General features: G+C 36.5%; 1 protein-coding gene across 1 annotated transcript in view; it reads left to right on the plus strand.

The window, feature by feature from the left end:
- LOC135212189 (membrane-associated tyrosine- and threonine-specific cdc2-inhibitory kinase-like) overlaps positions 1-26,588 on the plus strand; it is a 41,936-nt gene that overhangs the window by 14,000 nt on the left and 1,348 nt on the right. Inside the window, 5 exon segments of the mRNA XM_064245635.1 lie at positions 569-770; positions 4,592-4,714; positions 7,511-7,703; positions 16,894-17,039; positions 20,517-20,682. Of these exon segments, the coding sequence (XP_064101705.1) occupies positions 569-770; positions 4,592-4,714; positions 7,511-7,703; positions 16,894-17,039; positions 20,517-20,682 (830 nt within the window).

A 26,588-nucleotide genomic window follows, 5' to 3' on the forward strand; every position in this document is an offset into this window, starting at 1 on the left:
TACAGTTAGTTTATTCTATGCTGCAAACACTGCTATTATTGTCATATGCAGCAGTATAGTTAATTGTATATAACCCTGTTCAGTCTGAGAAAGGTGCATGGGTGTAGTGCAGTTAAATGAGCTATTACTTTTATATCATAATATATAACAGATTGTGTATGTATGTGCAGTGTACGCTCAGAGTTTTATTTCTGTTCATTATTCTGTAAATATTATCAGGAAAATTGAAGTCTCAGGTTTGGAATTTTTGTGGTAGGTTATCTTTGACTATCTAAAACTCATATTAACTTATGGTACATTTGTTGTAGTTAAGTTTGTTAGATGGTCTAAGTGTATTTTGTTTTCAGTAATAATTTTTTGTATCAATTTAATTAGAAGGCAACAGTGCATTTTGTTTAGTGTAGTCATGAATTTACTGTATTGTGATATTGTTAAATTACTTCTCTGTGATATTTTCAAATGCATAATTTTCACTTTTGTTGCCACTGAGACTTGTCATATCAAGAGGTTGGTTGTGGGTTTCTATGTCCAGATGTGCAATGTACATCAGTCTTTTATTCTTTTGTAGACGGAGAAGAATGGAGGAAGTTCAGAAACATGAAAAGTTACCTAAACACAAGAATTGTGTTGAATTTTATCGAGCATGGGAGGAGAGACAGCATCTTTATCTCTTAACAGAAGTTTGTTGCATGTCCTTAGCAGATGTTGCCAATGACCGTCATGATATCCCAGAATCTTTAATTTGGGATTATTTAGTTGACTTATTGCAGGTAAATGAGAATTTTCATTTTGGTATTTTATCCCTTGTTTGTGACATGTTATTTCATTTTCATAACAAAACTACTAATCAAAGAAATACCATATCAGTTTGTTATGATACCCAGATGCACTTGGGTTCCCTTGTGCCACCTGAACCCTCAGTCAGCCTCCTACCAACCACCTCATTTTTCTTAAGAACCCTCAGACATCCAGCTACCAACCAATTCATATTTCCCACTCTCAGGCATCCATATGCCAACCACCTCATTTGTTCCTACAGCAGTACAAATCACCACCTTTAATGTAGGACTACCCTCAGCATGAACTGGATAACAAGCTAGTTAACTCTGTTGGTAGGAAGGTAAGTCTGGGTAGATACCTTCACTTGCCATCAATGAGCCATTTTTCTTCTGCCACTGTCAAGTGAGGATGTCATGCTGTGTTCTTAGTTACATCTTTGAGGAATTTGTCTAGAGACCCCTGAGGATTTGTGGAGAGAGAGGGTGTCCTAAATCTGTCTAGTATACAAGAACACTCACCCTTCAGTGACAGCATTAATTTTTTTAATGGTTTGTGTAATGTTTTACTTTGTGTCACATAATGAATTTGGTGTCCTTATAAAGCTAGTGAGTTATATCTTCATCATTATATGTTTAGAAATTTCCAGAAGTAAAAGACAAACAGTGATGTCATGAGTAAAAGTTAGCTGTAATGAGAAAATTGGTTTGTCCATTGTAAAAGTGTAAATTGTCATTCCAATGACATGAAATTCATTAATTTTTAACTATATCACAAGTGCATTAGAAAAAAATGTAAAATATACTTCATTGCTGGTGAGCAGAATAATGGTTTATGGAAATTTCTTTTTAATTTTCTAAAAATTATAATAAATAACAGCAAGGAGCATTCATACTCACCATACTCAGATGTCATTGTTATGATACAGATTGATTAAAAAATTTGTCATTTCAAAGTCATCAGAATCTGAGTGGTTGAAAACTTGGTGATTGTTATAATTGCCATCAGAATTTCAGAGTTATGTTTACCATGTTCTGTGTGATTTGTAAGGTGATCGACAGGTTCTTGATCACCCTGAACCTCTAGTTGACTGGTAGCTCCCAAGTGGCCACTTGGCTCTCTTATCCACAGTACCAAGAGAGATTCCCTAGTTGCACAACCTGCTGTGCCAGCAGACAGTGGAATGGCTGGCACTTCGTGCCTGGGGACTATCCAAAATCTGTGAACAAGAGGTTTTGCTCGTCACACAGCAAAGGAGATGTCTTGATACTTGCAGAAATCCTCAGCAGCTGTGTACCAGGGGAAATGGGCCACCTTCTGTAGTTTGTTATTGACGGGATATCTCTCTGGTCAGAGTTATTTTTCAGCCGGAAGCAGATTTTCAATCCCCTCCCTTAAGGACTTTTTGAGGAATGATTGAGATGAGATGCTACTTACTCCAGTTTGGTTGATGCAGTACTACCTTCAGAGAAGTTGGCATCTTGTGCCTGAGTGTTGATGCCTCTTCATTAGTACTGGCTTGACCAAGAACAATCTATTTTGTGGCTTCATGAGACGATCTAGTGGGCATACTCTTCATCTGACCGGTTAATGGGCGCATGGTCCAGGTGAGAGCTCATGATGTCTTAATGAGCTGGGGTATGGTCCCACCAGACCATATTCACACATTGGACACATTTTTCCATGGGTCCTATGGTGGCTACTCAAGTTGTGTAATTCATCTGGCTCCCCTTAGGGGACACAGTATCTCTTATAAGGTTATTGGTAAGTCAAGAGAATGCATGAGTTACTGGTCTCCTCCTTTTTCTCTCTTATCTTTCTCGTAGGGCGGAGAGGCAGGTAGCGAACCATCGCACGCAGGACTGGCTAGTCGCGCTGGTGTCTATGAAAGGAATACCCTGTCTTTCTTCTATTTGTAGATTCTTAGATGAAAGTTCCCCGCTCTATCTAGATGAGGAGATAGAGGAATCGACAATGAAACAAACCTGTTTATTTTCATTTGCAGTTTTATTGTCTCCAACACAATTGGATTCATCCAAGCCTTTATGAAATAGTGAGTCATACTAATTTTTCATGCCCAGAAGTCTAGCAGTTGCAACATCCCATATGTTCGGCAAGCTGGAGGTTCAGGATTCCTTTCTCTGCTCTACCAGACCAGGAAGGTATTCCCAGGTGGGAAAAAATACCATTTGTTTCAGAGATGTACTCAAACTCTGCCCTTCAGTGGGTAAATCTCATGTGTAAAGAAAGAGGGTTTGTATTTGTGTTGGAACAAACTGAAAATTTTCAAGTAGTTTTGTGTATTTTTCATAGCATACAAACCTGAGTTCTTGACATTTACATCCCCCCTCAACCACCCCTAAATTCTAGTACCTGGGCTGATAGAGTGCAGATCAACAAGTGAGCGGGGCTTCCTCCCCATTGTCTGAAGTTAACTACTTTTTCCAAAAGTTAAATTGCCATTCCAGCTTGCATGTGCATGCTAAATCCTATCTAAGGAATACAGGTTTTTATGTTAGGAAAATACAGTACTGAAAAATTTTCCATACAAGATTATGATTATTATTATTCAGAAGATGAACTCTGTTTAAATGGAACAATCCCACAGGGGTCATTGACTTAAAATTCAAGCTTCAAAAGAATTTGGTGTTAAATAAAAAGAAGTAAGAGGAAAATACAGAAAGAAGAGATCTTGCTTATTAAAAAAGCAAAAATGACAGATTAAGAAATACATGAAAAAGTAACTGATTTATTAAAATGCAATCAGAATTGCTTGAAATTTGGAAGTTCCAATTGCACCGCTGCGATGTATATTTACTGCATGGATATGCTAATATGAAAGATCTCTGTCAAAATAAACATTTGAAAAATTGACAAACAAGAGACCATCCTTTTTTGTCCAAATCATAGCTACTAATGTTAGTATACAGAAGCCTACCACTGTTTAAACAGGATAAATCTCGGGCAGAACCAGATATCCACACCTGAGTACAGTATTCTAGTAAAGGAAAGACATATAACCTAGAATGGTTGCATTGATTTTATCTGATATGTGTAGATATATGAGGCCCTATGTATAGTACATAACTTTTGTTTGGCATTTGCTAACACTCATTAGATATATCTCAAGAGTTAAACCTAGAATAGTTAAAGCTTCAAACTCTTCCAGCAGAGCCTCAGTGGATGCTGTAGGATATCTGTAAGATCTGGTAATCAACAGTGTTTTCATTTTACTGGACTTCAGCCTCGCACCACGCTGACTACAACATTCACTAATCTGCTCCATGTCACAATTGAGACTAAAGGCAGCTTCATTTTTCCACCATCTCAAAGATTCTGAAGTTTATAGATAAATGTCTTGTGAATGACTTGCTGATTCTAAAAGAAATATGTAATTCAGTTGAATAGATTCCATCCTTAAATATGAGTTTATCATATGTCATTAGTTGATAAAGGAATATAATTCACAGAGTTTATGTTCACTTCATTACAATTGGGCGTACTGGGTTGTATCACAGTAAAACAGTTTGAAAAATAATTCTTTAGGGTACACTGAGGGGGCAGGCAAGGCAGTTCTTCAGACTGCTTTGGTGTTTTGTATCATTTTGACAATCAGATCTGCTGATCTGAGTGTTTTCTGCTGCTCAGCAATCAAGCAACTTACTCTCATGACTTTTACTCACCAGAGGAAGTTGACTTGCCAGAAATTGCATAGACTATGTTAACCTTTAGGATATGAATGCAGTGTAGAGAGGTGTTTGATGAGCTTGCCATATAAATCTTGTTTCATGTTACAAAAAATTTCCTTTTCCAGGGTGTACAGCATTTACACAAGCATCAGTTGGTTCACATGGACATCAAACCTGAAAATATATTTTTTGGATTTGATGGGCTCTGTAAATTAGGAGACTTTGGGCTAGTTATCGATATGTCACAGGTAATGTGAAAGAATTTTACTGTATATTTTGAAGGCATATATTGAAGTACAGAAAACTTCTCTTATTAAATATATGTAATATAAATGCTGATTATCAGCCAATTTGCTTGTATAATAGTGCATGAATATCATGAAGGGTTATAGAGGGGTTTTTAGCTGTAAGCTCTGATGGGGTTGTTCTTTGTCAACCCCTACCCTTACCTTTCATGTAAGAATTTTTAAAAGAATTGAATTTTTCATATTGAAGTTTCGTATTTACTTTTCACCAATTGTAAAATTGTTTTGCTGTAACGAGAATTGTTTTGCAATTTAATTCTTTATCCTTTTGTATTTTTAGAATTTTCAGGTTTTATGCTTAAAAATACTCACCAGTATCAATTTACTGTATATTGATATTAATTGGGAATTCAGTCAGTAACCTGGAAGCTCCTATCAGGAATAACTAAGCATGTTTATACATTTTTTCATTGAAAAAATTAAGTTTCTCATACTGTTGGTTAATGTATGGTAGATGAATTCTGTTGTAGAAATACTGTGGTACACTTGTCTAGGTATTAAACCTATATAATAGTTAAATGCCTGGATCATTGTTCTAAAGTGATTTCAACTGTAGATTATATGGATTTTTAGATGAAAAATTTTTTTATTCCTTGTCATCAGCCAGTTTGTCTAGTCTAGTCTAGTAAATAATAGTTATGTTTGGGCAAAAAGGGAAGCCTGTAGAATACTGGACTTGTCACATTTTGAACTCTGTCCATTCTTGATTACTACAGTATTCCTAAATTTTTCATCAGTATGGGTAGACCCAACTTCACTACAGGCTGTATGTTGAAGTCAGCTGGGTTTACCAACATCACTTTCAAACATTTTTAGGGGTTGTTGGTTGTAGGGAGTGAACTGGAATAGAAAAGGGGTTGGAAATTTTTTAATTATCCATTATTGTAGAGTCGTTATTTTTAGCCTGAAAACTATGTGATACTCAAGTAAATTAAAAAATTTGCCAGGTTCACTGTGTCCTTTTTGTCTTCATTTAATACTGTTAAAGGACTGTCATGATGGGATTTGAAATTAGTTTTGAAATTGGTTTGATCTAGTTATTTGCCAGATTAGTGACTAAGCCTTTTTGCAAGTTGTCAATATGTAAGAAGTCTTACTACCCAGACATCATCAATATCTATTATTATATAAAAAAATGAAAATTGAAAAGATAACAGGGTGTTTATTTAGTTCAAAGGTTACGAACATCTTACATAAACCATATTGGTAGACAACTGACAAAGTGCTGAGTCCTGCTTCAAATATCTGCCCCAAGGTATTAGTAAATAAATCCTAAATATCTTAGTTCTAAAAACCATTTGGTTGATTAGACCATGGCTCCTCCAGTTGTCCAGAGAAATCAACTCCAGTCCCAGTAATTATCCCTTGTCAGTAATCAAGGCAAAGGAAAAGGGCAGTTGGAGAGATTGGAAGGGAGGATAAAGAGAGGGAAAATTCCTTAAACATGGTAATGCGGTAGTGATCAGAGTTTACAGTTTGAAGAATTTGGAATATGAAGTAGAGAATAATAATGGAAAATAGGGGAAGAAACACACTAGCCCTTATTTAAACCAAAAAGCATGTATGTTTCTAAGGCCAGATGAGACTGCTCCACAAAGGACAGAACATAAGACCTTGTTTGTTGGGATCAAGGGAAAATTTGGAGCATAAGCTTGTCTTAATTCAGAAAGGTACCAGAGTTGAAGCCCTCCGATGGAAAAAAGATATACATTGTATAGAGAGTAATTTTGCAGCTGCATCATTGTTTCAAACTGACAGGGTGATGGATCCCATCAATGATTTCAGTTTGGGATTTTTTTTATATCTGTCAGACTGGGGGAGGTTGTTTTTTATGTTAGTGTCCATTAGGACTCCAAGAAGTTTTGTAGGGGATGTGTTTCAGATCAAGGTAATGTATGTTATTTTGGACTGGCCACCACTCCACAGGCATTTACCAGGGTTCTAGCTCCAAGGGCAGTCTTGGCATACTAGAAAAAGATAGGACTAGACATCTGGTTAGTGATGGTAGTCAGTCTTGGTTGTTGTCACTGTAAACTATGATGACCTTTCATGCCCACAGGTTGTCAGGAAAGCCAGTTACCAAAAATATTTTGTTAGCCGTTTCTGGTTTATGGCAGGGGTTCCATCTGTGGTGGCACGCAGTAAGCCAAAAATTGCTGTAACCTGGAGCATCATAATTATAATGGGAATAAATAGCACTTACTGTGCTGAAAAATTGAGGTTAACAGCGCCATAAGTCCAGACGATGTAACCTGAACCTGACTTAACCTGTGGATTGCCTGTAGTTTCTTGTGTTTGACATGTAATTGTTGTTAAAGACTCAGTTATTGCTGATATTCTTCCCCAGCTCTCTCTATCATGAAGAATAAACCAGAGAATTTACATGGCATCTATCAGTTCGAACACTTACATTTAATAGCTGTTTTAGGTTGCGTATGAGTGATGGGATTTTAGTGAATATTTTTTTTTTTTTTTTTTTTTTTTTTTTTTTTTTTTACTTGATAGTATCCCATCAATCACATGTGCCCTACTTTCAGCAATTCTAACAGCATTTATAGGAAATCCTGTCACTCCCCATTAAAAAACTCATCCCTTGGAAAGTGTTTTACAAACTCTTGGACATATGAATCCAACACATTTGGAAAGACAAGAAATATTATAATGGTTAAATCTGATTAGAAATAGAGTCTGAGGTTGAGCATTTTACCTTATCTCTAATAATTCTTTTACTCATTTTAGAGAGAGAGGGAAGAAATAGAAGGTGATCCGAAGTATCTGGCTCCAGAGATTCTAGATCTAGATTTTGGACCACCAGCTGACATTTTTAGTTTGGGCATGACCATTCTGGAATTGGCCACAGACCTTGATCTTCCAAAACATGGTGATGCTTGGCAAAAACTGAGACAGGGAGAAATGCCACCTGCTGCTGCATGTAAGTTATTACTATTTTTGCACGTTTCGCTATGTTACAATTTGTGAGTGTATTTGTGGCAAGTGTAGAAGTTAATAATTGATTGGTTAATGCTGTGTCCATAGAGATGTGAAAATTATTCAGTGCTTTTGTATAATCATTTTGCCTACATGAAACTTTGTATAGATAGATTTTTTATAAGTAATAATGTTAGTAATGTGTTAATGGATTTCAGCCCCATCATTTTGGGACCACCTTGACGTGGGGAGGGGGCTCTCGAACCTCAGGAATCTCTTCCCAGGTTCGAACCCAAGAGTCCCATATGACATTATATATTTTCGAGTAAACTTATGTGGACCTTTCCATTTTTTGCCAAAATTTTTGAAAGCAAATAAATGAGAAAACATATCATGGCTTAACGTGGAGTTAAATCCGAAGCTAAATAGTGAGAACTGTGGTAGATCCATCATCTACCCGACAATGTTCGGACCTGTTTTTCAGGCGGAACTATTCTGTGGAGCTGGACCACGGATTCCAGTGGGGGCCTGGTTCTAGGAATAGAACTCACGGCATTCTATCCAGTTTGCCCATAATGTGATTAGGATGGGGGATAATTGTATTAACATAATACTCTTAGTCCTAGCAAGCGGGTTCTGCTTACACTTGGGCCATACTAATCATGTTATGCCATCCCCTTTTTGGGTAGGGTAGGGATGCGGACATTTGGGAGTCCTTTCTCACTTGTGCCTTTGGCAGAAAATTTAACTTCGCGAAGGGCCAATGATATCTTTTCAAGAATTTTTTTTTTTTTTTTTTTGTGTGTGTGTGTGTGTGTGTGTAAAAACTCAAAATTTATGAACTGTGAAATAAATGATTTGAGTACCCCTGGGCCCCATGATGGAAAAACTACGGCACAGTTGATGACCATTGGCACGTCACTCCGAATTTCCTAGGTACTGCCACAAGTAGTGAAAGTACTATAAAAGATACAAAGGAACACCCTGTTCCAAGTAAAGCAGCAGAGCCAGAAAACCAAATAGAGTGCATAAATACACGAAACAAACAAAAATAAATTGGTAAACTCCAATATCGTAACAATGGAACCATATATGATGAACAATAATTCTGAATTAGAGACAAATAATCCTCTCAGCAATACAGAAAAATATAAAAATCATAATAGACAAGCAACATACATAAAACAAGGACCAAAAAGAACAGAATTACCGACTTAATCCCACATTGGTACATTTTGATGACCTCTTTGGACCAGATAATTGGTCAAGATTTCTAGTCCTCAAAGCTGACAACAAAATCTCAGCAGCGATGCTAGAAAACAAATTACTTAACATATATCCAACACAAGACATGGAATGCAGACACAATCAAGGACAATGAATGGCTTATCCAAGTAACCAATAAAAAGCAGTCCACTGCCTTTTTAAGTATAACAGAAATAATAATATAAAGGTAATAATTACAAGCCATGAAACATTGAATTATGTACAGGGTAACAGTCATCCTACCCAATAGCGAGCAGGAGCTTCCTTCAAAACAACTATTGCTAGACTCCCTAAAATTGAGATATAACAATATCCAACGATTTAGAAATATACTCTATTTCAAGTAGGAAAGATAAAAGTAAAAATATCAACATTGCCAAAATAAAATTTACAGGCCAAGACCTTACCATTTAAAATAAAAATTCTTGGACAAAATAGAGAAGTTCGTCCTTTTGTTCCTAAACCATTACAATGTACACGTGGCTCAAGGTATGGACACACATACAAAAGATGCCGTAATAAAGCTATATGTGCAGTCGTGCATCATATGACCATACCACTAATTGGAACTGTAACAATTAAAATGTATTAATTGTGGACTAGCCCATCACGCAAAATCTAAGGAGTGTTCATTTTACCAATATAAACACAGAACTTCAGTTGTTAATAAATAGGACTGGAATGTCAGTCATGGAAGCCAGACTTGAGCTAAAAGTAAGAGGCGTAACAATCCATCCAAAACCCCCACCTTTTCAAATGTGACTAAAAATCAAGACATCAAACAGCACAATGACAAACAAGATAGTATAAAACATGGAAACTGGATTTTCATACCAATAATACTGAAACCCAAAATAAAAGTGAAAAATTACAACAACCAATACCACCACCAACATAGATGATTCAGTTTATCCATGGAAAAGAACTTCCAATAGAAGAAGAATTAAATAATGATGATAATCGAACTGGCAAAAAGAAAAGAATTCTAGAAAGAACCCCACCTAAGGGAAAAAAGTAAATATTGAAAATTACAATCAATCCAGAGAGACTCCAACTACACCAGGAGAACATTTTAAAAAAAGATATTAAACTAACCTCATCACAAGTGGAAATACACAATTACCCTCAATCTCAATCAAACAGCCAACATCTGGACAGTAAAGATCACTCTTTACAATTTCCATCAAATAATACTAATGAAAAATCATACCATTAAACCAAACCCAAAATATAACTATCACCCCCCAACCATCCACAAGACCGAAATATCCCATTAACAACAACAAAACAAATAACCCCTCAAACCAACAGTCCTTATCACTACAGAAAAGGAACAATAGAATTACAAAACCAGACATTTCTAAAGCTAGACCAAAAACTTCTGAACCAATAATTAACATTACCAAACATGCTTCATCTTGTGGTTGTAATGAATGCTTTGTAAGTACATATAACCAACTAACTACCAAGACAGAGGACACAGTACGAAATTGTATTGACAATTTTACCAAATTAAGGAGGTGCCCTTTAACACATCAACATGAGAACGAATTATGTTCTGAATCCTTAAAAATACAAAAAGGGAAATTATAAAATCAAAAATAGACTTATTAATATTCAACTATGAAAAACAAACAACTGCAGAATCTAATAACCAACATACAAATACAACGATTAAAAAACCACAAATAAATTCAAATGCATATAAACTACGAGATAAAGTAAAATCAGCAATCAATTTACAGAATTTAACACCAATTCCTCCCAATAATGGAATATAAAATCATTCAATGGAATATAAATGGTCTCTTAACCCGACTACGTCTGGGTGAATTACAAAGAATCATACGAGACCACAACCCAATGTGCATGTCTACAACATATAGGAAGTAACCCTACAAATATCCAACACTATAAAATTGCCTGTTATTCACCAACTGACGGTGGAAAATTAGGCACAGCCATATACGTTCATAATAGCATTACATATGAACCTGTTGACATACCATCTATGCCATATCAAATAACATCAATTAAACTGTATATGCCTGATAAAAGTAAAATTACTATTTGTAATTTTATTTTATCCACCCACCAACCAAATTTCAATGCAAATTTCAGTGATTTTTCTGAACTTATTAGCAAAAAGTATACAGGAACCACTACTTATAGTAGGAGATTTTTAATGCACATAATCCATTATGGGATATTAATAACCCCACTGACACATCCGGAATCAACATAGAGAATCTATAATGAAACACAATCTGTATTGTCTCAATGAAAGCGAAGTTCCAACATATTTTTCAAATACACACCTAACCTTTTCTTCAATTGACATTTCATTATGTTCAAATGATGTAGCGGAGAAATTTGAATGGAACGTCCTAGACGATTCATACACAAGTGACCATTTCCCAATCATTCTGAACTACTAAGTAATGTCAAAATATTGCCACCTACAAGATATAATATCCAAAAGCTAACTGGGATAAATATTTCCTATACACACGAAACATACCACCATTCCCACATAATGAAGATCACAATACATCTGTGAATCCTTCTCAAACTTCATAATAAATGCTGCAGATAAAAGTATTCCAAAAACCAAAACACATTCCACAAAATCCCCTGTCCCATGGTGGAATCCAACATTAACAACATTAAGTAAAATAAAAACATATATTGAGTCGCAATCTAAACAGACTCAAAACTCGCCTTAAATCACTCACAAATGCCCTATAGTATAAACATATTAAACAAAAAAATAGTTATAACAAACATAACAATTAACCACATTAAACCACTATATAACAAATATACAGCCAAATTTAGAAAAACGGTAATAGCTGAAAAATCGCATCATGGAAGGAATATGTCTCAAACATATCTTCAAACATCCACAAGGGATGTCTGGCAAAAGATAAGGAAAATCAATGGAAACATATAAGACCTCCAAGAAGTGCAATACATTTTAAATGGAAAAGAAAAATATACCAATGAACTTACTTTAAATATCAAACCATAATTCTGGGGGAAACATTTTGAAAACATCAGTGCTTACTCCAGCCTAGAATACCAGATTTTGTCAAAGTATTCTAAAAACAAAAAAGAAAATATAATACTCAATTTTGAAACTCTCGAAGACCTGGAATATAACTATATTTTTAACATGGATGAACTAGATAATGCCATCAACTCTTGTCATCCCTCTGCACCAGGATATGATAAAATATCATTTGAAATGATAGAAAAATTAGCTCCTATAGCTAAATCATATTTATTAAAATTTTACAATAGTATCTGGCAAAACTAAAAACGTGTCTTTCCTGATAAATGGAAACATGCCATAATTATTCCAATAAACAAACCAGGAAAGGATGCAAGTTAATCCATCCAAATTATAGACCGATATCTCTAACAAGTTTGTTTCTATTGCAAAATCTTAGAAAAAATGGTTAATGCACGATTAACGTATGTAATAACCAAAGAATCCATTTTAACACCAACACAATCTGGTTCAATAGCTGGCAGATCAACCCTAGATCCCTTAACACATTTAGAAGATCATATCAAAAAAGGCTTTGAACAAAGAAATTAACAGTAGCTATATTTTTTTATATAGAAAAAGCATACGATACAACATGGAAACATAACATCATGCAAAAACTCCACTCCCAAGGAACTAAGAGGCCACTTACCAATATTTATTAAGAACGTCTTAACAAACAGAACTTTTTCAAGTAAGAGTAGAAAATTCCTACTCAGTAACCTATAAACTTGGAAGAAGGAATCCCTCAAGGTAGTGTCTTGAGCTGTACATTGTTTGCTTTAGCAATCAATGACATTACTATAAATTTACCAAGTGGTGTAAAAAACAGTTTATATGTTTGATGACTTTGTCATTTACTATACGAGTAGTAATCTGAGACATGCTCAGAGAGTTCTCAGTACTGCCATTTCAATATATGTAGTGGGCAAATTCAGTTGGATTTAATTTTCAACTGATAAAACAAAAGCAATCGTCTTCTACAAAGACAAAAGTGGATGAAGAACCAAACAATCAAACTGCATCTTTATAGCACTGATACAATTTTGTACAAAAATCAAGTATCTAGGAGTAATATTTGATCAACATTTAAATTGGAAAGAGCACATCAAATACATTAAAGCCAAGGGCATCAAAGCCCTTGCCATATTAAAAAAGTTATCACACACTAATTGGGGAGCAAAGCGAGACATTTTATTAATGATATATAAGGCAAAAGTCTTATCCATAATAGATTACTGCTGTCCAATATATTCATCCGCCTCAGAATCTGATTAAAATCTCTCGATGCAGTGCACCATGAAGGCGTGCGATTGTGCACAGGAGCTTTCCGATCGTCCCCAACAAACTCACTTTTGGTGGAGGCAGGTGTTTTGCCCTTAAAACATCACCGTAATTTAATAACAATACAAAGAGGTCTTTCAATGCAAGCAGGATCGTCTCCTGCAACCTTACTGCTTCCAAAACTGTAATCAAGTAACAGCAGTTAATAGTACTATCTCTTTCCCAAAAAGAGCTAGATACATAATGAACATACATAAATATGAATCCAATTTTTTCACCCCACCAATGGAATTGCCACCACCATGGATGTTAAATAGAGTAAAGATATGTACCTCCCCCCCTGTCTTACCTACTCAAAAAACAAATGACAAGTACGGAAATGTACCGCCAACATGCTTTGGAGCACATTGAGAAAAAAGGCGAGAAAACGAAACAAATTTATGATATATACAGACGGCTCCAAAAATAATGTTGGAGTAGGAGCATCTGCATATTCGAAAATATGTTAAGTAAAAAAAGCCTACCTTCAATATCATCAGTATTTACTGCTGAAGTCACAGCCATACAGATGGCTCTAGATATGATATCTGAGGCAAAAGCAAGTGTCTCTGTTATTTTCAGTGACTCACGTAGCGCTATAGATGCAATAAGACAGTATAAACCAGGAAACCAAATAGTACAAGGAAATTCAAATAAAAATCATCAACTCCTCCAATCAGGAATATCAATGGAAATATGTTGGATCCCAGCACACGTGGGAATAAAAGGAAATGAATATGCAGAACTCTGCTGCCCAAATTAGCCTGTACTATCCCTCCAACAATTTCATATGCCCCAGTGTCTGACTGGGTAAAATCAGTTTTAAAACAACATTAATTTACCAGGATTGGAAAGAAGAATGGGCCTCTGTGCCAACAACAAATAAACTTAAAAATATAAAAACTGAGTCTATGCATGGGGGAGGACATCCTCTCACAGGAGGAAAGAGCAAAAGAGGTGATCCTAGCAAGGCTACGTATAGGACACACAAGATTCTCACATGGTCACTTGATGTCAACACCACATGCTGACCAGTGAAATGTAACAGATGTCAAACACCCATGACAGTACAGCATTTGCTTGTTGAGTGCCCAAATTGGACCCAGCAAAGATCTATTTATCTGCGGAGTTCGGAAATGAACAATATTCTTGCGGAAAGCAGGGATTTTTCAATTAATAAAATCATAAATTTTTTAAATAAGACGGGTTTCTCAAATAAAGTTCTAATTTTTTTCTTCTCAGGATTGATCCCTGAGAACCGCAGCCCGAGAAGAGTCTACTTGAGACTCAGAGGTCTGGAAAAACTAACACCTATTAATAATAATAATATGGATTCAGATATGGGTCATCCCTTTGGGTCAGGACAATTTCATATCCTTTCAGTTTTTCTAGATTCATTCTAGATGTACATTGTTTACTCTCATTTGGCTTTAGTTTTGATAATTTGTGCAGTGCTATTATTTCTCTATGAATATGAAATTAACCTTAACGTTATCTCGTGTATAACCATACTTTTAGTTCTTAATTTGTTAGCCCCCTTGTCTGGACTATAGTAGAGATCATTGTTTTCACTTTTACCAGGTATATGTGGCTTTGGTATCGTAAGTAATAAATGTGATCTCATTGTTGATGTCATAGTTCTCAGCACAGAAAATGCTCTAGGTCTATTATATTATTAATTACTTTGACAAGACAAATGAGAAAAAGAGGCCTGACTCCATTTTGTTTAGTCAGAAGCTGAGGTGCAGGGCTTCGAGGTCCTTGATGTTTAACATTAAAGCAGTAAGGCGTATAGTAGCCCCTCAGCTGCCATCTTCTAACCCCTCCCACTTCAAGAGACGTAGGTAAAATTGGTCCATTATGTACACAAAATTAAAATTGTTAAGGGAAAGTGAAGGATTTGTGTGATCTCTTCCTCTATCCCAAATCAGAGCGAGCTACTGCCCATTTACTCCCTCCCTTGACGATGGATTACTGTTTGCCTACCCTTAGATATGTGGCTATCTCTATTTAAAAAAAAAGTAATAATTATGGTTTACAAAAATTATTGATACATTGCATGTGGTGTAAGTCAGCCTCCTAAATTCTGAGATGCAATTCAGTTTTAGGCCTTTATCACTGGATAAGTTGACTACCAAAATTAGAGCAAGAATCTGGTGTAAAATGCAGAAAAGCTAGTGTTCATTAATTATGTCAAAACATTGTAGTTTTTATTTGGTTTGGTAATTGTTTTACATGAACTTAAACTTAAATATAGATATCCTTATCATAAACATTTCTGTGTTAGCTTTTTCCCTTCATGGGGTTAGATGTGTAAAATTACTTCACCCATTTATTCTGTTGGTGCTCCCGCTGTCTGGATTACATCAGGTCTAGCTCCCTTTCTCCAAATTCTCTTGCTTTTCTGACTAACTACTCATCATCCTTTGTCATCACGTCAAACATTTCAGGCTATGAGATCCCACATCTCTCCACCAGTTCCATGCTTGTAATAAAACCTTTCCATAATACTCAGGCCATGAATCATAAACTTCTGTGTATAAGTATTATATTGTAAATGGAAAACTGGTCATTGAGTTGTAAGTACAATAATATAGGGAGATTTAAAGAATCTTAGTAGCCATGTTTAAATGTAAGCAAATTCTTTACCAGACAGAGTAAAAGACTAACTTTAAAACAGAATTCTCTGACCTCATTAATGGCACTAGTTTTATTATGCTTTAATACCCGAATTTTACCATTACTGTAGCCCCAAAATTTATCTTACTGTCATTGATTTCTAACAAAATCTATTAAAATTAAATATATTTTTCATGGTACAAGTTCTTATTGTAATTAAGCTTTTAACAGTGTATTATATATATAAAAAAAAATTATTTTAAATATTTTAATCTACAGAGAAAAATATTAATACTATTACAAATACCACAGGTAATCAAGAAAACAATTCCTGAACTCTTACTGGATGTACAGATTTTATAATGAAAAATTTTTTCCAATATCTTTATGTGCTTTACAATATTTATCAGACACTCATGATACAAGAAAAAGTTTAGAAGTTAGAAACAGAAATAATAGGAAGTCTACAATTTGCACAGTGGCAAGCAATCATTATTATTAAATGATATGTAAGGTTACATTTAGAGAAGAAAAATTAGAATAGATTATAAGAATAGCTGAACCAAAAAGGAAAATATATCAGGGATTATGACCCTCCCACCTTTAAATGACCGAAATCTTTAGAGTTTGACACGAGACATTCAGTCTCTCATGCGGCACTTTCGTTTGGCTCAACAAAACCTTCCCCATTAGATGCATCTGCTACACTTATTAACTTTTACATTCTTAGTAAAGAGCATTGCAGTAAAAGTGGGGAAATGATGGACACCACAAGAGAAATTAGGTGCATGGTGTATGGCTCTTGTTTGTAGAAGTAGGTAAATATTACTGTCATTGTTAGTGTTAGTGTTATGGTACTGTAGTTGTAATGCCTAGATAAATTAGAGTCAGTCACATGAAACTCATAGTTGGTTTTCTTGTCCTCTTCTTTCAGGTTTGTCCAGTGAGCTGCAGTTTGTACTGAAGGGGCTGCTTAATCCCAACCCAAAGGAAAGGTTGACTGCAGAACAATCACTTGCCTTGCCTTGTATCAGTCGTGTACTTTTCTTCAAAAGATTTAGAGATTGTTGTAGGAAATCAGTAAGTCTAGTTAATCTATAATATTATTTAGTTTAAAACTGTAATTAACTTTTCTTTACTGTACTTCACAAAGGAATGGGCAACACTTGTCCTTTCCTTTGAACAGGAAATATCTATGCTGGAAGAGGCTACCCATTAGTTCTGTGCCACTGTAGGCAAAGTTTCTGATTCCCATAGGAAACTCCACCTCAACTGTAACTTCTACCAGTATCCTTTCTCATGGTGTTCACATGGACATACCTGCTTTTTTTTTTCCTGGACAATTCATCTCCTTAAAGCCAAAGATATCACACATCTCCCCACATGCCGTGGCTTTTGTAATTTTATTGCTGTAGTCATTGCAGCATATGTCTCATATTGATGGTCTGTCTTCAATTTCAATAATAAATTTATCCACATCGATTGTAACAATGGTATAATAGTAACAAAAAGAGCAAAATTAATGACGTATGCTCACTTCAACTATTGGTATACGACTCGTTAGCCAGTGGTTCGTGTACGCTGGTCAGTGGCAGGGATTGGTGGCATTTCACCGTGGTTACTTGCAACAGACACTCATGTGCTTGACATAGGTTATAATGAATGGAAACCTTTGGGAAACCAATCCCACCACACACGGACCCCCCCACTGAGTGACTCGTGTACTCATGGCCTAAGGATGGTAGAGATCTCCATATTGAGCTTGAAGGCTAACAAAGACTTCATGAGCCTGTCCCTGGACAGGAATAGAATTACGACCTGTGGCCAGCAATTCTTTGAAATAAAATTATGTACTGAACAACTGTCAATTGTGGATACATCAGAAGTGTAACAATATTCTTACACTTACAAAACTTTGCAAACATGACGGCATGCTCACAGCTAGCTAATAAAAAACAGTAGTCCCATGGAAAGATATCTTTTGCCTAGAGTTCTGCTATTATAAACAATGGTGGTGTAGATACAGGAGTTACAGTGGAGACTGGCGTCTTTGTTAATGATTGGATTCAACAAGGGTGGTAGTTTTTTAATGGACAGGAGCTCTATTGTGTATTTATAGACCTAGAGAAAGCTTACGATAGATTCCCAAGAGAATTGATGCTTTGGTGTTTAAGGAAAAGGAAAGTCCCAGAAAAGTTGGTTAGGCTGGTCGAGATGTTATATAAGAGAACAAGCACAAAAGTGATAACAGCTTTTGGGGAAACAGAAAACTTTGAAGTAGTGTTGGATTACACCTGGGATTGTTAGCCATTAGCCCATTTTTTTTGTGCTGTGTCATGGACATGTTTAATGAAGAGATCAGGAACAAAGATCTGTGGGATTGTACGGCCATGTGATCTGGTGATTACTGCTGAAAATGAGGACGACTTACAGAGAAGGGTTGGAGAGTACAGGAGTCTTTAGAGAGGGTGGGTTATAGGTGAATGAATAAAACAGAGGTTTTGCTGAGCAGTAAGGAAGATACAGACAGAATGGTAATAAAAGAAAGCAAAGAAACGGCGCTCGATTATAAGGCAGACAGAAAATAAAAAAAGTTTAAATAGGATCTACTTTAAGCCAAGAGGCAGGGTGAGGCTGAAGTTGACAGTAGGATAAAAGCTGCATGGGGGTAGAGAGGTAGCTGGAGTGGTATGTGATGAAAATGCCAATCAAGCTAAAAGTCAAGATATATAACTCAGTGATAAGACCAGTGTTAATGTATAGAGCAAAAACATGGGCTCTTAAGAAGAAAAGAGGAAGTAAAGCTTCAGAAAACAGAGAAGAATCCTGGGATGGATTATGGGAATATTGCTGCTTGAGAGATTGGAAAATGATGAAATAAGAAGGGCAGGCTTAGTAAAGATTACAGAGGTGATAAGAGAGTCATGACTGAGATGGTATGTGGATGTGTTGAGGGTGGATGACGGGGAGTGTGTGAAGAAGGCTTGGGGGGGAACCTGTTAGAGGAAGAAGAACGAGAGGGAGACAGTTAGATGGCGAGATATAGTGAAAGAAGATATGAAGAGAAAAGGTTTGATGGAGGATGATGACCTTGATAGAAAGCAGTGGAGAAGGCGTATCAGGCAACCGACCCCTTAATGTGGGGATAAGGATGGGAATGAAGAAGAAGAGTATACTGTGTCAGTTTTGGCCAAATGCACAATGTTGGAGACTGACTAGCCTACATTAATCTGGAGTTTCATGCATATCAAAAATGTTTGATTTTGTTTATCCTTGACCAAACTTAAAAGCAACCTAACGTTTGGCAGGATGTGAAGTCAGAGTAACATTATCACTCTCACCTTCAGCTCTCCATTCCAGGCTTAAGTTTTCCTACTACTGGTGGAAACTGTGAACCAGCTGCTGTCTGGCTCTGTTGGATATTATTGGCCTTTCATAACTAGAGATGGTTTCAGACAACTGTACTATGCTTGATAAGAAAAAAACCCTCCAGATTAGATGAGCGGAATTGAAGAGTACCTGGTCTTTCTTCAGAGATTTCTTTAGCATTCAATTCTTTGATTCTGAGATAAAACTGGTTCAGGCTGCATTGTTTGAGATTCTATTCCTGGCCACAGGTTAAACCTACAAGTGACAGGTGTATTCCTTCTCTGCATGATTGCAGTATTATATTGTAATCATTATATTGTAATTATTGAAATGTGTGTAATTTTACAATAATAATTTAAATACTACCCTGTACTTTATGCATTATGTGCATTATGGCACAAATTGTAGTTTACTGTATAACAATACAATAATCTTTCATCATTTTCCCTTCTTTTTCCATTTTGTCAGTCTACAATGTATATTTTTGCTGTATAAAAAAATATTTTATTGTTTTAAAATTATAACTTAGTACCTAATGGTGGACTTCTAAAATTGAAAATGACTCTGCAGTTGTTTATTTGTTGACAGGTAGCGCAATTTTTTTTTCCTTTTGTTAGTATAGTGAATACTGTATATTCTTTTAATATTTTATTGTTCCACATACTGCATTTTAAAGGGGTATTTATGCATGGCCCATCATACATGGCCAAGAATGAGAACCCGTTGAAGGATAAGTGCCTATTCTTCTGCAGGAACTCGATTTTGAAATTTGGATAGTTTGCTTAGTGCATTTGTGGAGTCTTGTCATCTCCAAACAGTTCCATCATATTTGATTATTACTGTTTCCTTAGCATCTCTCTTAGCTGACTTATTTTTCTTTGGAGCCTCCTTGGGTTTATAGTATGCTGCCTCTGTCCACAAGGGTTTCTGCTAGATTTAGAAAGATGTGACTGCTAATTTTATGGGAATTTTATGCATTTTGAATATTGTATATGCCAAAAATATGTGGCTAAGTGGATTTGAACTCCATGTTTAGTTGGGTAACTGTGAATACATATATTTTATGATGTTCTTAAGATTTCTTGTAGACTTGGAGTAGATTGCATAATTTGTTACCTTTTAAACTGAACTATGTAATTCTTTTTTTGCTCCATTTTTTAAATAATTAGATTCAACTTATTGTTACAGGTAATGAAGGCCAGATTAGTGATGATGCAGACTTGGTTGTACATTTCTGTAATGCTTATGTTCCTTACACGTCCCTTCTTAAGTGTCTGCCAGAGAACTAGCTCTGGTAGCTTGCCTGATAATTCAAAGATAACAGAGTCAGATTTTGCAAGTGGTTATTCAGATGGTAAGTACATTTGTAGCATAAATTTTTCTGTTAATAGTTAATTATGTAGTAGCTCACTTGTAGGTTCTGTGGTTACCTTGTTCCATTTTTGTAAAACATCAGTAAAGTTGTAAATTTCTGAATAAGTGAATTGCTGTACTAAAATATTTTAATTAACTGATGACATCACATAATCAATACATAAATGCTCTATTATATTACCATTAGTGGTAAGAAACTGTAAGCTTTTCAGTTATTGTGCTCATTAAACTTTTTTCAAGTAGTATCAAGGCTTGTAAATGAATTTGTGTGAAAATAAACAAAAAATGCCACAAAAGACACGTTTATATTAATATTATTTGAGATGAATCTTACCTACTGTTAAATTAGCTATATCTCCCCGCCAATAAGTAGTCGGCATTCAAAAAAAAAAAAAAAAAGAAAAAAAAAAATTGAATGGCTGCCGGATGACTGTCTAGTTTACCTGTTCTCCACCAGGTTTGTGTTTCAATGTTTTTAGCTCTTGTCAGAATTCTCCTTGCCGCCATTGCAGCTAGGCGATTGTTGATATTCTATGAAGTTTGGCTGTTTTACACCTGTTTACGGTATTGTAATTTCATTTTCCTAGGATATCTTCCACCGGAAGTAAAACCAATAGCATCAGGCTATGTAGGAATGTTTTGGTGTAACCAGGATGGTGAAATTGGAAGTTGATCAACATTCCTTTGTACTAGCAGGGGTACAGGGTGTGATTTTGGAACTACTAGATGTGAAGAATGTTCTGAAAAATTTATGCCTGATATAGACTAGGCATTTTAGTAGGCTAGTATTGACTTCCATTGTAGCTCCGCCTTCTGCTCCCCATTCAGTTCAGGAAAAGCGTAATGAGAAGTTAGAACATTGACCTATTTTTAGTTCTAATACAATTTGAACTTAGTTTGTGTCGGGAACGTTCCATCATATCCCTCCAGTGTGTGCTCATTTTTCGTCCGTTCCCTGTTAGAAGTAAGGTGTTGGTTCCCTCGTCCTGTACGTAGCTTGAGCATAGGACTGCCCTGCGACCAGTTGGAAACGTAGGTCTGCTGCCAGGGAACCAGGTCGGTTCTCGGGACGATGAGATTCTGTGCCCTCCAATACCTACTTCGCCCTTTTCATGGTCTGAATCCGTTTAAAGCGTTCTCCAAAGGACCGTTTCGGTAATCGTTAATGCTCGCTCTGTAGGCGCATTCTGTCATCTTCAACACTAGTTTGAGGTGTTAGCATGCATAGGCTTAATAATATGAGTATAGGTGTAGACATTTCATTGAGATGATGATGTATCTGTAGCGAGTTTTACACGTTTAGATATGTCGTCTCGGTCAACTGTTTATCTCTCATGTTTTGGCTATTCTAAATTCTTGTATGCTAGCATGTTCCCTTTTCTTCGTAATGCTTGTTTTTGTTCTTTGCGTGCTTCCTCTTCGGCTATCGGTAAATCTCTTGTTACTGCCTCGATTAATGTTTCTCTTTCAAGTCTACACTCTGTAGTATGTAAAGTTCTCGCCGAGTTAGATATTCTAGCTTCAGAGACTTCTAACTTAGTTTCATGTAGGTATGCTTTCAAGTATGTACGATCGCTTTCGGACGAGGCGGGAGCCTTGTTGTAACTCCTCTTCCAACCACCTCTCCCACTTTTGGCACCTCTGTCGACTCAGTGCGGACTGCGGACCAGGGTCCCAGACGTACGATAATTTGACCCTCTGATACGATAAGCGATTATTAATCAAAATACAAGAATTTGAAGAGATTTGGTACGATAATTTGGTCTGATACATCTGGAAAGTCGGAACCCTGCTGTGGACATTGTCGACTCGTGTGAACGCAGTTGACTCGTGCCGAGTGTGAACTTGGCCGAGTCCCGAGCAGCTTAAACTTTCTTGCTCTCATTGAGGTCGGTTGGATTCGTTACAGCACTTAGCTGCTGTCGCCTTTTGTCGCCAAGGGTTGCAGAGAAAGAGCAATCCTTTAAGCTCTTTGTTTACCTCCAGTCGGCAGCTGTCTCCTTCCGTCGCCCGCTGACGGAAGAAGAGTTTGAATGGAATTGGAGGAACTCGTTTGGGCCGGTCGGCATTTGTTGCCACACTACGCCTTGCTGAGGCCACATAGAGAATATATCTTAATTGTCTTAGCGTATTTTGGGGCGCACTAAATATTGGAGAAGAGAACCAACGCTTTCTCCAATTTGAGAGCATTTCGTAACTTTTCTCGTTCTCGGACACAATCTCCCTTTGTGTCTGCCTTGACTTGTCTTGTCTTTTAAAGTTGCGGAGAGCCGAAGGCTGCCTTTTGCTGTAACACTTACTGGTCCATTTAAAACCGTCTGTAATAGGAGGTTCACTTTCTTTCTCTTTCCTGTGGGGACATGAACTCGAGACTGACAGACATGCTGATGGATTTTCAGTCTAACTTGAGTTATCTTTTATTTACATTGTCTTGTCTCTGCGACTTCTTAGAGAGGTGGAGACACCAACCCAGGGGGAGTTTTTAGCGAGGAAACTAGTAACTCATTTCTGATGCTGCAGGGTAATGTCCTCATGCTTATACTCACTCTGTTTGGAAGAATGCTTTCGCTTCTGTCCTGATTTATGGCAGCTCGGGATTATCTATTGGTAGTCTTAATTTTATACCTTTCGGGGATAAGTGCAGATTCAGGTTCTGGGATATGGCAGTTACACCTCCTAACATGCATGGAGAGAGTTGGAACCAGTATGTTATATGTGGAAACGGTGAAGGGCAGTTGTGATTCTTTTGTTTGTCACTGGTTTATTCTCCCTCTTATAGCTTCCCTTGTCTTCAGCAGAGATCTCTCATAAGTCTTTTAGTAGGAGATTGTATATAGAGGGAATGATGGTCCAAGGGTAATTCTTTAGGAAGACACCCATAAGTAATTGGATATATTCTTGAATATTTGGAGACTGAATAACAGTAAGTGTCTGCCCATATACTTGTTGGTTTTCTAGCATGGTTTTAGTGCCTTAACAAAGAATGGTCAGACTTGTGGTACACATACAGAATGTATTCATTCCACTTACCATACTTCCAGTCATGCAAGTTCCTTCAATAGGTTTTTACTAGAAGGTATTGCTGTTCTGTGCACTTTGTTTGGGTTAGTGTGCAGCCCTACATAAGTTATGTCAGGGACTTTTTGCCCATTGGTAGATGGTGTCGACTTTAGGAGCAAGACACATCTACTGAATCAGTTATTCAAGTTAGCCCACTCTGTCACAGTCCTTCCAAAGGCCAAGGACCTGTTGCTTCTTTTGGCCCAATTCTAGTGATGTGGGGATGATTTTTAATTATACATGCTTGTCGGTCAAGATGAATAGGCATGATCTGCTTGAAGTTTTTTTATTTTAGACCAGAAAAAGAAAAACTTCCTATATGGTAAGGGCTTTCCTCATTAGGAAACATGGCCTTGACGTGTTATTTTTTTTTTTCAGATAATCATGCTCAATTAATATACGGTTTCATGCGTAAGAATTACGACTTTCAAATAACTTTCATTAAATTTGTAAGTAATCCAGAAACCAACTTTGGCTCCAGGACTGTAGGAGGGACACTTTAACCAGGAATCGTCCATTTGGTTCTTAAACCTAAGTCCAAGTTTTGGTCTTTTTCCTTCTGGCATGCATCATAGAATGGTCAACTACACCTGGTAAAACTTTAGATGTCAGGGCAGTTGAAAGATATCAGGATGCTTAGCGGGTTTATTCCTGGTCAGAAACAAAGTCTTTGTGGGAAGTTTGTTGCTGCTTTGGCAGTGAAATAAACAACATATTGGTTTGACCATCCATTCTGTGGAAGGACAGTGTTTTAGCAATTGGGGATTCAGGAAGAACAACTGCCTACAAGGGCCTTGACATCCGTAAGTTTGGCACTTTGTGTGGATTTAAGGAACACTCTTAGCTTCCTAGCATGTAGATGACAGGACAGCCGAATGAAATTAATACTATTTGTGCCCCCTTTGCCTCAGGCTTGAACAGTGGATGTTTCCTTAAATTTTGCCTAATTCAGGATCATAGGCCTGCCCCTTGTATCTACTCTGAATTCTATTGAGCAATTTCATGTTCAAGAATTGCTTAGTCTCCTGTAGAGCCCTTGTAGCCTCAGGGCAATACTTTTCAGAGTTTCCAATGCTCTTGGTAGATGTCTCATTCTTCCTTTGAGAAGAAATCAACTCTACTACACAATTCCATACAGTTCCATTGACGTAAGCATCTCCTTAACTGCTTGGAGAGGTTAGAATGTTCCCTCCCAATAATAAGATTTTCAACGTTAAATCATAGGATCTGCCCTTAACTTTAAAAACTGCCATGGCCTGGGGTCAGAAGCAGTGGTCTGTGTGTTGCTGAGGGTACCATTCTGGAGGAATTTTCAGCACCTGGAACCTTGTAGACGTCAATGTTTTCTGTTTAGAGATGATAAAAACTTTTCACTGTCCACTTCCAAGGTTATCGTTCCATGCGTACTTTCCTCTGTATTGCATCAAGAACTTTGAGATCTTGCTGAGGACCAGCACTGTAAGGTGTTGAGATTGAAGCCCCTTCATCTCTATATCAGTCTCTCTCTGGAGTTTAGATGCGGGTCTAAACTTTATCTTTTGAATTTACTGTAAAACCTTTTATTTAGCAGTGATTTATAAGTAAATTTACTGTCAGCACCCTTCTTTAAGCTGGTGTAAGGGAATGCTATTTTAGCTTTCTGCTTTGAAAGAACTGAGGTGATGTTAAGGCTATGCTTTACAGTTCCCTGTAAGAATTCCAATTTAACTCCTTGGGGGGGAAAAAAGAGGAACTTCTCTATCCTGTTGGGCATTTAAATTTAAAGGTTAAACCTAGAACATTTTTATCATCCTTTTAGAGACCTTGAACATCTTTGTCAAAGGTAAATACTGGAAGAGACAAATTAACCTTTGGTTTTGTGGTTTTAAGAAAACATGTAGTCAAAGGTTAGCCTGGAAGAGGCAAAAATCAACCTTTTGTTTTGTGGTTTTAGAAAACCCACATTGCCTTAACTTTAGATTTTCACCTTAAGTTGGAGACAAATTGCTTATATTTTTAGGTGTCCAATAAAAATCAAGCATAGATGTATGCCGAGAGATCAATCGAAACTCGGGGACTGCATATACAGAGTATTTTTTTTTTTTAAAGCGTGCTTTTAAGTTTTATCATATAAGATATTTTTATACTAGTAAGTACATTTTTTATTCAGGTACTGTAAAGTTGAGGTTGTTATGTCACAGTGTACTATATGTAATGGCTCTACTAATGTTATTTCATGACTTGATCAGTTTTATCAAAGCATATGGAAATGTGGTTGTGAAATTTTTAGTATAAGTAAATTTTAACATAGTTTCTTTCAGTATTTGAGCCATTGATATTGCAACACCTGTTAAATATAGTAATCAGTCATAAACTAGATAATAGAACCATGACCTATACATCTCTCTTACAAGGGATGTGTTTGCTCAGTTGTTAATGTGTTGTTTTTGATATATCAACAGCTTCTAACTGTTTTTATGTGCCGAGATTTTCTCATGGGGGTGTCTTTGCTCATGATCTTCTTGTGGCCAATTTAGTCTGTATGCTGCAGTATACTGTAGATTCTTTTTGGTCGTGGTGACAAATATCCTTACTCCCCAAATGAAATGTGGCATTACCGGTAAGCTTGGTCAAGTTTCAGGATTTCATTCCTTACTGTGAAAAGTTTTAAGTTCCCACCGTCAGGGTTATGTATCTCCATTTGGCCCTTTCAAAAAAGTTAATACAGACTTCCTTCCTTTGTAAGTAGTAACTGAGCATAAGTTTGTCTCTTGATAAGTACAAAAAATTAAGAATTTTAGTTACTGTGGAAAATAAGTCTTGTGTATTCATGGATGGACCATTCAT

This window comes from Macrobrachium nipponense, chromosome 40 (assembly GCF_015104395.2).
Source record: "Macrobrachium nipponense isolate FS-2020 chromosome 40, ASM1510439v2, whole genome shotgun sequence".
NCBI lineage: Eukaryota > Metazoa > Arthropoda > Malacostraca > Decapoda > Palaemonidae > Macrobrachium > Macrobrachium nipponense.